Source organism: Anas acuta, chromosome 6 (assembly GCF_963932015.1).
Source record: "Anas acuta chromosome 6, bAnaAcu1.1, whole genome shotgun sequence".
Taxonomy (NCBI): Eukaryota; Metazoa; Chordata; class Aves; order Anseriformes; family Anatidae; genus Anas; species Anas acuta.
Genome location: NC_088984.1, coordinates 20,840,202 through 20,853,277, shown reverse-complemented (window position 1 = coordinate 20,853,277; position 13,076 = coordinate 20,840,202). Strand labels below are relative to the sequence as shown.

General features: G+C 34.7%; 1 protein-coding gene across 4 annotated transcripts in view; it reads left to right on the top strand.

Moving 5' to 3' along the window:
• TLK1 (tousled like kinase 1) overlaps positions 1-13,076 on the top strand; it is a 68,619-nt gene that overhangs the window by 29,220 nt on the left and 26,323 nt on the right. For all 4 annotated transcript variants that reach the window (XM_068685659.1, XM_068685658.1, XM_068685660.1 and 1 more), the window contains 7 exons: positions 3,389-3,464; positions 6,821-6,867; positions 7,315-7,401; positions 8,524-8,613; positions 9,398-9,490; positions 10,841-10,951; positions 12,444-12,580. In XM_068685659.1, coding sequence (XP_068541760.1) covers positions 3,389-3,464; positions 6,821-6,867; positions 7,315-7,401; positions 8,524-8,613; positions 9,398-9,490; positions 10,841-10,951; positions 12,444-12,580 — 641 coding nt within the window. The remainder of the gene's footprint in view (positions 1-3,388; positions 3,465-6,820; positions 6,868-7,314; positions 7,402-8,523; positions 8,614-9,397; positions 9,491-10,840; positions 10,952-12,443; positions 12,581-13,076) is intronic.

Below are 13,076 nucleotides of genomic sequence, written 5' to 3'. Positions count from 1 at the left end.
TCACAGTCATGTCCAATCTACTTTTTCAGTCTCTGCACAGTGTTTTAACCTCAAGCTATACTTCTGGGTAGGAATACATACTGTATATTCCAATATACATCTCTATATACATTATATATATTTTAATACTTGAAATCTGAAATATAAGTATTTTTAAATGGTCTCTGTACCAAGCAGTTCAGTATTGCAAACTTGTGTTTTCTGAAAGTTCAGTCTTAATGACATTGAATAATGAAATATGGTTTCTTGACCCATTTTCAGAAGTTGTCAGTTGTATTCGCTTAAATTAAATTTTAATTGTAATACCAAATACGTTAACAAGTTATTTTAAGAACAGAACCCTAAAAACATCTGTTTCTTATGTGCTGTAGTCCTATGGAAAGTACACTTTAATACCAGAAGCAAGGTGTCTTTTTATGGTGTGACAATGAAGGTTTCGTAATAGAGAATTCCTGTTGTGGAAGGTAGTATAGAAATACAAAGACGTGCTCATATGGGAAGCAGTACCATCACTTGATGTGTTGAGAAAGAACTACTGTATTACAACAGCTGTTGAGAGAAAAATGTAGAAATGCAAATCTCAGAAACATTGAAATGAATTTGTAGCAAGAATGGCAGCTTCTTAGTAAACATGGTGGTACATGGTACATTCATGTAATCATACTGTACTTTCATTGCTAAGTTACTAACAAAAAGAAAAAAGAAAAAAACATTCTCACTTAGTTTTCCACACAAGTGGAAATTTTTCATTTTCCTGGTGTGTCAATTTTTCTTTTTTTTTTCTCCACAATGGGCTGTAAAAAAAAAAACAACTGTAAGAATTACCTTTTTTTTTTTTTTTTTTTTTGGACTGATGGAAGCATCAAGGACAGCATACTTGGATAATAGTTTTAGTAGACATACTTCACAAAGTAAACTTTGAACTGCAAAATAACTCGAAACCAAAATTTATTCTGGCTCTTCAATCTTAATACCCAGACCTGTATTTCAGTTTCTTTTTAAACTTTTATATTGCTACTGTTTTATTAAATGCTTTGTTGGTATGGTGCATATTTCTTAATTTAGTGTTGTAACTCTGTGTATTAGCTGTTTATAGTTGGGATAAATCCTAAGTTGACTACCTCAGATTGTGAACAAGTGCTTCTGTTAGTTTTCCAGTATTTTTGGTGTTCCCCACCATTCCTTGCTAAAGTGGATTACTCCTCCTTGTTTTGATTACAAATACGTTCTTTTAATTATAACTACTATTTTCTGTTTTCTGTAGATAATGAATTATTTAAAGGAGGAAAGCCTTGTCTGTGGCTTTATTTGTCCAGTTTGATTAGTTATTTAAATGTTTTGCTCTGCTTACTTGTAGCTTTTCAGTTGCTTCAGTTCCCAATAATACAGAACCCTCATTATAAATGTAATTTCAGAAATAACTGAAGGTTTGATCTAATTGGAATTCATAATGTGCTGCTGAGAAAAACAGCACTGCTGTATTTATTTGTGTATAGCTATAAAGCTTTGGGGGGGGTGTAAGATTTAAAAGAAAGTACTTACGCAAAACTCATCTCATTCATTGTGCAAATGAAAAATAATAACAGCTAAAAAGCAAAAGGCACACTGGCGATGTAAGTGTTGAGACAAAAAAAAAATCTGATTTTATTACACGCTTTTTCCTACAGAAATTACTTCCTTAGTTACATTGTTACCAGTTTTTGCAATAATGGTAGAAGATATTTAACTATACATAAAATATATAGAAATTCTTCTCCAATTCTTTTTTTTAAGGAAATTGATTAGTTGAGAGTTGGTGCTTAAAATGTTTTTTTCATAAAAGAGGATGTTAAAAGCCAAGTTTTAGAATATAAATATGAAGAAAAGACTGAGGGGAACCACATTAGAATTGAGAAGCAAGCTAGGATCAAGGCCATGATGGTCAAGGCTCTGCTAATATGCCAAGCTGTGGGTAACTTTAGCATAGATTCAAAAGCTAACTTTGGGTAACTTCCAAAATGTTTTCTTGCCTATGAAATAGCAGGATTTTAATCTGAATCTTGGCTATAGGTAAATCCTTCTGAAGTGATTGAAAGCAGCTTGAGTCGTTGTTTACTGGGAGGATATGCCTCAGTCCCATTAGACTTTGGTTTCTTGTAATTTATATGATTCCATCCATTAGAAAGGATTTTGGAGAATATTTGCTAGTGATAGATGCACACTGTACATTGCTATGCAAATATTGTGTTTAGAAAAGGATGATCATGACCTTGTTGGGTAACCTCATTAGTAACCTCATTAGCGTGCTAATACTTTCTAGTTTGGGAAGTTAAATGTTGAAAGAAATCAGGAGAGCTTGAGGAAATAGACATTTATGAATTACTTGAGTTTTAGTTTTAAAACTACATGTATAAACCTGTTTGAATGTCTGTTTTTTAAATAGAAGACATCAGTCGCTGCAGTTGGAAACTAATTTTCTTCAGGGAGAATTTTAAATGCTTAAGCGTTAATTAGCTTGTAAACAAGTTTTTTTGGCTTGATATGGTAGGTAAAACTGACTACATTAGAAGGATAACTGCAAAATTAAAAGCTGGAAAATACGAATAGGATGAAAGTGTGTGGCTAAATAGTTTCAATCCAGTTATATGGAGAGAGAGCTTAATGCCAACTATTTACCTGACAGCAATTGCAAATGATTAAAATAATATTTCTGAGGTACACTTTCTGCTTTTAGAATCATGTCATCGTAAGCTAACTCCGTTTTCAGGAGTCCGTGTTGTTCAGTTGGCTAGTGTACAATAGCATTGTAAAGTGCACAGATTTCAGTTGGAAGAGTTTATTTCATATAATATTTAATACATATATGTGATTTGAACTTAATTTGTAGCCTGCTAATATGATGGTTATAATTGTAAAGCTTCCAAAGGTGGTTTTTGAAGCTATCCAAAAAATTAATGCCTATAAACAGTATATGCTATAGATAAGGAAGTTAGAGCTTTCTTGTTCTGACTTTCCACTTGTAGGCTGATAAATTTCTGTAGATCACAGGTAAACTCAAGTGGTTCTTTGCCACAATATATGTTTTGGGATTTTTGCAGAAAATGTTTGAAGGTACCCACGTGAAGTTCTTGGAACTGAAACATACTCAAAATGCTTTTAGTGATAGGTTTGAGATTTGAATTATGATGACGTTTGCTATATTGGAAAATAATGCTTTAAGCACAAAATTATTCACAAACTTGGTGAAATGATGAAATACTGGTATCATAAAGGAAAGAAACATCTTATCACTGATGGCAAATTTAGTCTGAGATATTTTGTACCATAAGATTTGAACTTATCTCACAATGCTATAGCAGTGACATAAGTGAATAGAGTTGTTGGATCACATTGTTTTTGTTCTTCATAGACTCCAGAGAAGAAACAGTCAGAACCTTCTAGAGGAAGGAAAAGAAAAGCAGACACTCAGAGTGAAAGCAGCCAAGGTAAACTAAACTGTACATGAATTATATGGTTATTTCATACATTCAATCAAATTATAATGCTGTTTTTAGTGTTAGACTTAAAAATGCTGCATTTTTGCTTGCGTAAGACGAGTCTTGGTTTTTGTATTATAAACTACACATCTTCCCACCCCACTGAAAATTTATCTGCCACTGGAAGGGACAGGCAAGTAAAACTTGAGCCATGTTTATAATAGCCTGTAAGAATTGTGCACTGCTCTGCGTGTAAGTTGCAGCTGTGATGACATTCTGTGTAGTTTTAAAATCGTAGCAGTTCTTTTCATCAAAAATACCTTTGTGGTTTGTATTTCTCTTCAGTACATAAGGAGAAAAATGGTTTACTGATTATAATGTGTGATTGCTTGGTTTTGAGGTATATTTAAAAATGATTGAATTCTATTCTTCCTTACTGTGTGTACAGTATAGTGCTGTAGAGGGATGGATGACTCAGGATGAAATAAACTTTCCATTCAGTGTTTACAAAGCATGGTTATTGTTGTTCCTCTCTCTAATGTGACTTTTGAGGGGAGGAAATGGTGGAAATTTAATTTCAAGACAAAAATTAATCAAAAGAGGAGAAGAACTAGTTATGATAACATCTGCATTAGATTCTTTTTGTTTCTAAGCTAAGAAATGCTATTTCAGATTCATACTCAATGTGCTCCATATCTGGAGGGCTTCATGATGCAACATACTATTAGTTGAAGAATTATGTGGTTTGACTAAAATGAATTTCTTTGTAAGTGTTACTTCATAGAGACCTGGTTTGTTCAAAGAACTTGAATGAGATTTCCTATTTCCATTGTTCTAGTAGCTCATCCTTCCTGCTACTAGTAGGAGTTGAAATTAGAGATGATAGAAATTTTTAAACTTTTTGGCATAAATTATAACATGATTATAATGTTTAATAATTACTATTTTACTGTCAGCAGCAGTGAAACTGAGTAGTCTGAACTGCAGCATTCATAAAGAACTGTCCTAGGAAACTGCAGAATATTGGAGCCGTAGAGTTGAAGCACAGCAAATTCAACTATTACAATGAAAAATGAAGAACAAGCTCTTGTCTACAGCATACCTAGGATTTTGACTTCCATAACATACAAAATAATCTATAAATGTTGAATAAAAGTAGTTCTTAAAATATGGAGGTAATTAGAAAGTAGGTTAAAATCAGTGTGAATCTACATGGAATTGGCTGTGCCAAAATAAGTTGATGTATTTCATCAGTGCAGTTATGACGTGGAGTAGACTTTCTCTACCAAAAAAAAAAAAAGCAGTCTTTCTGATTTATCTAGATGAGAGCAAATTTTAACTTGATAAAGTGATATATAGGAATTAAGCATGGAGAAATCTAGCAGAATTACCTGGTAGGTAAATACCAGGATAACTAGTTGTATGTATGCAAAATGGGTAACTTCTGGAGGAGTTAGCTCTATGCTATTATAGGTCTTTGGTTTTATCTAAATATTTCAGGTAAAAGTTGGAGGAGTTGTGGACTCGGATGAGGGTGCAAAGGCCTTGCAGAGGGATCTGGATAGGTTGGAGAGCTGGGCGATCGCCAACCGCATGAAGTTCAATAAGAGCAAGTGCCGGGTCCTGCACCTGGGACGGGGAAACCCTGGCTGCACGTACAGACTGGGCGATGAGACGCTGGAGAGCAGCCTAGAAGAGAGGGATCTGGGGGTCGTGGTAGACAACAAGTTGAATATGAGCCGGCAGTGTGCCCTGTCAGCCAGGAGGGCCAACCGTGTCCTGGGGTGCATCAAGCACGGCATCGCTAGTAGGTCGAGGGAGGTGATTGTCCCGCTCTACTCTGTGCTGGTGCGGCCTCACCTCGAGTACTGTGTGCAGTTCTGGGCACCACAGTATAAAAAGGACATGAAACTGTTGGAGAGTGTCCAGAGGAGGGCTACGAAGATGGTGAAAGGCCTGGAGGGGAAGACGTACGAGGAACAGCTGAGGGCACTGGGCCTGTTCAGCCTGGAGAAGAGGAGGCTGAGGGGAGACCTCATCGCAGTCTACAACTTCCTCGTAAGGGGGTGTCGAGAGGCAGGAGACCTTTTCTCCATTAACACCAGCGACAGGACCCGCGGCAACGGGGTTAAGCTGAGGCAGGGGAAGTTTAGGCTTGACATCAGGAGGGGGTTCTTCACAGAGAGTGGTTGCACACTGGAACAGGCTCCCCAGGGAAGTGGTCACTGCACCAAGCCTGACTGAGTTTAAGAAGAGATTGGACTGTGCACTTAGTCACATGGTCTGAACTTTTGGGTAGACCTGTGCGGTGTCAAGGGTTGGACTTGATGATCCTTAAGGGTCCCTTCCAACTCAGGATATTCTATGATTCTATGAAAAGTCTTAACACAGAGAATGCTGCCAAATGTTTCTGTTTCTTCACAGTGACTGTTAGTGACAAAAAACTATGCATCAATGCCAATACAGAGGCATGTTGGACTAGTAAGAGGTGTTGAGGGCTGAAGCGATAGGAAAGTTTGAAAGTCTTTGCTTAAAAAGGGCAGATATAACTTCGGACCTATGGTTAATGATCTCCTAATTTATTGCAAAAAATCCTTTCTGTAAAGAAAAAAAAATTGAACAGCGGTATACGTACAAGATATCTCCTAACAGGTAGTTTGACCAGTTTTCAGTTTTATCTTAAAGCATAATAGAGTATTTATGCCATTGGATATAGCCTTGGTGACATCTCTGGAATGTCGCGTATGGGTTGGGTCACTCGTGTCAAAGAGTTCCAGTTGATTCTTCTGAAGTCTTGATAGTGATTATGATAAAAGAAATTCTATTTCCTTTTTCTGCTCTATCTCCCTAGTGAACGCTGTGACATAGATGATTATTAATCATACTGTGAGGAATGGAAATTATTGTCATCTTCCATGCCCACACTGTTTCTGGCACTTAAGGAAATTCTTGGGCTGAACATGTGGGCAACTCACCTGAAGCATTATTGATAGGTTAATTTGGTATTTTGGATGTGGGTAAACTTTGAGATAGGGTTTGAAAAGGGGAGGGACTTGGTGCTAATGGTTTCATCTGTAGAATGAGAGATGAGTTTCCTGTTATGAAGAAGAGGTCTAGACTCACAGCTAAGTCTGTACTAAATCAGGTTTAGAATTGAAGTGTGACTTCATGTCTGATTTCTCAATGAATGGAATATGCAAATCTGTTTGTTGTGGCCAGTCCCTTAATTATCTGCATGGGGAGAGCACATATTAACACATCAAAGAAAAGGAATTAACATGTGTTAAACTTTGCAATAATTACTGTACAGGTAAAAATGTAAGATATTTATAAATAATATGTTTATTCTCATGCATTTGTTTCAGGAAAGAGTATTGGGGGACGTGGTCACAAGATTAGTGACTATTTTGAGGTAAGATTTTTTATAGTTTTTATAGGTTTTTTTTAGGTTACTTTTTTGTTGAAAGCAATTTTAAATGGTACTTGTGAACTCAGGAGGATTACCAAACTACAGTGACAGCACAACATTGCATTGTACTTAGTGGCCTACCCTAATGCAAGTTTTGCATTAAAATATTAGATATAAAAAACTCTAGCTTTTCTTCAGATTATGCACTTTTTTTTTATGTAAATTTGTGTTAAGCCTTGAAGTAGAGCTGTAGTGGTTTTGTGGTGCAGCCTGAGTTAAAAGGCAAAAAACATTTTCTTTCACACTTTTGATGACCAAAGGCTACAGTAACACGAGTAATGCAATCTAGATTACAAATTCTTTGTACAGATGAGCTGTGTCATTCAGTGTTTGTATAATATATTTTAATCAAAAAGCTTGACTGATTTGAGGGTCATATCTTCTCTTCAGTACCAAGGTGGAAACGGCTCTAGTCCAGTTCGAGGTGTACCTCCTGCAATCCGATCTCCTCAGAATTCACATTCCGCCCCTTCTTCTGTAAGTTTGTGAACTTCATGACTGCTGGAGATAGTTTAATGGTCTAAAAGTAGTATAACTAGAAAAAAAAATCTATATATAAAGGAAATTTTTTCAAAGGAAGGAATTAATTCTTTAAACAGCAAAAATAATAAAAAAGAAATTAAATGTTAAAACTAAAAATTTCTAGAGCTAAACTTTTAACAGTGGGACTTTTTTTCTAAAAACAATACAAAGTACGAGGTAATGATGTGAACGGTTATAAAAATCTTAAAATGTTTTACTGACACTTACTTATAAGCCTCAAACAAAAATGAGTATTTTCATTAATTACAAGGAAAATGAACTCCTGACTTAGGACTTGAATGCTGAGCTTTTGATAAATCATGAGTTTTAAAATAATCGATAAATACTTTGCCTGTATCCTTTTATAATTCTCTTCATTAGTCACAATAATTTTTTTTTCCCCTCATATGCATGATTTTAGTGTTAGAATCACATGCATATGCCTACATGGCCAAACAGCTTCTGTCAATTACAGAAAGGGTTTATTTTTTTGTGTTGGTAGACCCTGGTTTTATTCCACATACTTTCAATTTCAGACATCCTTTTATTCTTGCGAATAGTATGGAGAATAATAAAGATTGTGGAATTTGGCTTGAAAACTGTCTCATTCATACAATCTAGTGGGCTTGGGGAAGTATTCAGTAACAGAATTTGTGTTCTGATCAGCACTAGCTTCCCCTTTCAGGTTCTCCCATGGGAAATAACCTCTCTGAAAATAACTCTTATTATTTCGAGTTGCAAATGCTTAGAAGCAGAAAAATAAATCTCTGTAAGATTAGCATTGCCTTATGTCAATCTTGTATTGTCTTAAATCTTTCAGTCTGTTTCCCAAGAGTGACAGTCATAGTTTTCTCAGAGAATATATTGCATCCTTTCTAGAATACAAGTGATGTATAACAGCGTAGTGGTAGTACCTGATGCAGCAGGGTACCTTGTGTAGTAAAGGTACCATATTTCTCTGTTCGGTATGATTTTCCTGCTATGAGTTATAAACAAGGTTATGTTCATAATTGAATATTAAAGTTATATCTAAAAGTCTTTGTTATATCTAAAAATCTTTGTTCTCATGCATTCCAGGTTCGACAGAATAGTCCTTCTCCTACTTCATTAGCTTTTGGGGACCACCCTATCACGCAACCAAAGCAGTTATCTTTTAAAATTACTCAGGTAAGCACTTTTGAGTAGAGCTATCCTGTATCAATTCAGACTATAGAAAAATCATGTTTATTTATTTGTCTTTCAGCTGTTTTAGAACTCTTAAATGATTTCAAGTTCAGCAGCTCATAGTTTAAATCTTTCAGATTAGTTTTGTATTGTGTTCTGCTTCCAGTATTAGATGACAATGTGCTGGCATGCTTTTATAGAAGTTCTTAGCCATTGCATGATCTTAGAAGGGGAAGCTTCTCTTCCAGATAATATTTAGGGTAGCACCTGCTATTGTCATATTACTGTTCAAATAAAGTATTGAGAAAGAAAAATGAGCTGTTAATCAAAATGTGATATAGTTCCTGTCATGACTTTTAAAAACCGATAGCACCTGTTTTATCTTCTCTGCCATTTCTAATGTGATTTGTTCTATCTTTCACAAGTTAGTTAGAACAAGGCTACTTCACCTGTTAACCAAATACAGAGGACTTGAAGTAATTAGTTGACATCTACGTTCTTGTCCTGCTTTATATGCTTATTTGTGAACAATAACTTGTCAATTGGTGATGAAATCTTTTCACACTGTTAGTGGTTTTGTCTCAACTGCTTCCAGTCTTCCTAATGAAGGGAGAAAGTAGCTTTGAATGTGAACCTTCCACGTCACTTCCAAAATTCATGAAAATAATATGTGCTGGACTGCTTAAATGTTGTTGAAGTAGCTTATTTCTCAATATAACCAACATGAGAAAAATAATGCTGTAATTGTTAAAGAAAATGGTTAAATATTTCAAAATGTTCTTTTCAGACTGATCTCACAATGTTGAAATTAGCTGCACTAGAAAGTAATAAAAATCAAGACTTGGAAAAGAAAGAAGGTCGTATAGATGACTTACTCAGGGTAAGTATTAGACATTGTTAGTGTTAGGTAAAGAAATCTACAGTGTTAGACATTGTAGACAGCACTAGGTAAAGATATTTATTCACAACAAGCAGTGAATTCTTAGCAAATATTTTAAATGTTTGAATAATTGATGTTTTTCATAGTTACTCTAAATGAAAAAGTTAAAAATATATATATTTTTTATTTTTTTTCTGAAAAATCTGAGAAGCCTATAAAATAAATGCAGAAGGTTTTTTTCTGCTTCCGTATTACAGCTTACTAATTATTAAATACATTTATAGACTGTCTGAAGTTACAAAAATGGTTGATGCTGTTTAGCAAGCAGTTACTTACGGAATTAAGTTATATAATTTCACATAATAGATTTTGTCTTAGTTGTGAACAGCAGTCATCAATGGGGCAGCTGTTTGCAGTTTCAAAATGGAGGTCATTGTGACAAACTGTTACAGACACTAACTCTTTCATAAGAAACTTGTGCTATCCTGTAGTCTAAGACATCTTCAGAGGTATAGGAGCCTTAATGCTTGTGCTCCTGAAAGTAGGGTTGGAGAGGTATTATGATGTATTTAAACTGCATACTAATGAAACAAAAGGTACTCCGTTCACAAATCATAGTCTGTTCACTATTTATATGTGTGCAAGCATATGTTTATCCATGAAACAAGACATAAAATTGTACTTATAGGCTTCTTGGGTGCCTGTTTTAGCACAGTTCTACAGTATGTGACGTAAAAAGCTAATCTCCAAAAAGCAGGGAAAAAAAAACAAAAAAAGGTCCATTTAAACAAGATAACATTGGTGTGTTTTTCTACGGCAATAAGATGAATATAATATAATAGGAATATAGGGAACTTAGTATGCTTTCTACTCAGTTGAATTTTTTCACAATGAAAATTCACAATGATAAAAGCTTGATTTCATATGACACACTAGAATTTTGCATTATTTCAGTAACAATATACAAAGGATCTGGAGCTAAATTAAATTTTCAGTTTAATATTGGAGGACTGTAAAAGCAATCAGCACAATGCTTTTATAGAAAGAAAACAAATACAGGCTGAATGCTCTGTATTACAGAATGTGGTTCAGTGTAAAGGAAATAATGTTCTTAAATGCAGTTTCATTCAAGTTCTTTCCTATTTTTCAAATAGGAAGAAAAGCGTCCTTCACAGATCTATCTTAATATGTAGAAATCAGATTTTTTTGAATATTTTTGAATATTTATGTATGTGCTTACTTCAGTTATGTGAAAGAAGATACATATGTTGAAAGTAGATAACTTTGTTTTCTCTGACTGCTGATAAAAGAAATAATGAAACACTATTTTTTAATACTTTTTTATATTAGGCTAACTGTGATCTTAGAAGACAAATAGATGAACAACAAAAGCTACTTGAAAAATACAAAGAAAGGTTAAACAAATGTATTTCAATGAGCAAGAAGCTTCTAATTGAAAAGGTAAGTTTACTGTTTTTACAATGTTTGTGATAAAAACTGAGTGTTGCAGAACTCCATTATGATTCCTTAGTTTTCGCTTTTTCTGTAACTTTTTCAAATGAATCCCTGAGACGAAAACTTTGTATGCATGATCTCTATCTGGAAGTATGCATTCTTTTATAAGTTCGAGTATCAAAACGAAATGTTGAGCCTTTTTCAGATTGTGAAAAAATTTGCTTTTTAAAACTTTTTCCCCCAATTATGAGTAATTCAGGTATAACACATCATTAAAGATAATAATTTACGATGCAACTAATTTTCTGGATAAAATTTAAGATTGTAAGTGGGTGAAAACATTTTTTGAACTTACTCTGTTGTGGAGAAGAGACAGATAATCTTTTTGAGATGTATAAGTGGCTGAGATAATTTTTGATGTAAAATAATAAAATGCTATCTCAGAATTAATAGAAGCAAGGACATGAAGATGACCATTTGCTGCCTTCATACTACTTGGAAAGAAATGTCTATTTCAAATGTAATGCCAATTATATTTGAACTAGCAGCACTTTTCCTTAAAAGACAAGGATACCTTGTTTCCCTTCCTCTTCTTTAAAATTGTCTGATTAAAAGAATAACTAATAAAAAGTGAATAGAAAATCATTTTATTAAAAATCAGGATATAAATTTTTTAAGGTAAACAGTCGAGTCTGTTCCCTAACACTAGCTGCTAGATGCTGTTGTCAGATAGAAGGGTGCAAACTGATCTTGTAGATTTTTAGGAGGAATTTCCTTGCTACCATATCATAAATTATTTCAGTCCTTTTTAACTTCCAGCGTGAGGGGAATAGAAGGAAAAGATGCATCATCTATGCTGCTAGGTGAGCAGCTTCATACCAAGAATATCACATAGGCATGCCATGCTGGCCTCCTCTTCAGTCTTGGAAGTCTGTTAACACAACAATCCTTCATTCCATCAACTTCTCACTATGTGGTATTGGGCCATAGGCCCAAGACGAAACCTACCTACAGTGCGTTCCTACCTAGCGATTCTTGAACCCAGTCACTTTGGTACAAGTAGTAAATCAGATATCCTGTCAAGGGAGTTTCCAGGTCAACGCAAATAGATACACTTCTAATATCTAAACAGGTTTGTTTAATATAATAGACATGTACAGGCATAATCTTAATTATACACTTAAACGATGCTGACACTGTTAGTTCTGCTGCATTTACAAATAAAATGTTTTATTAATTATGAAGACAAGTAAACTTCATACAGAAACTAAGTCTAACTCATTTTTTTGGTGTATACATATCATCAGTACCAATTCTGAAAACTGCAGATGAGCTCTGCAGAAGTGAGAATAAAAGGAGCAAAGTAATAAAGGATTTTTTTCATCTACTGTAATTTTTCCTCTCCCTTAGAAAGCTGTTGGGGGAAAAAAGCTGAGTACTTTACTGACTTTTTGAATATTTTAGTATTACTAAATATGAATATATTTTGTTTTCTTAGAGCACACAAGAAAAGCTGGCAAGCAGAGAGAAGAGCATGCAAGACAGATTACGCCTGGGGCATTTTACAACAGTTCGTCATGGTGCTTCGTTTACTGAACAGTGGACAGATGGCTTTGCATTTCAAAATCTTGTGAAGTTAGTCAATGCAATATTCTTAAAATTCTCAGTAATTGTTAGTTCCCTCTAGTGGATTTTTTTTATTACTGAGATTCTAGGATTAGAGCAGCTTTTCATACATTATATTTTGCTTTGCCTTTTGAAGACTGAGAATACAGTACAGGACTCCCTTAACCAGCTGAGAGAACACTATGGCTGGATGTCTTTGGAAGATGATTCGGATTCACTTGATTTTAACTGTCTTTACAAAACAATGTGAATGTACTAATTGAGCAGAATGTAATTGTTCAGCTTAGCTAGTAGAAAGAGCTGGGAAACTAAATCTGTGATTTTTTTCAAGCATCTAGCTGGGGATCATTGGGACAGATGAAATCTGTGAAGTTCTCATTGGTCACATAGGTGTTCTGCACATGCATGGTTGTAGCAGCTTTTTCAGGCAACAAGCTCCTCATTGCAATGAAAGATGAGGGACAAATCTGGCAGCCTTAGATAGTCTAGCCCAAATGGATGGAGG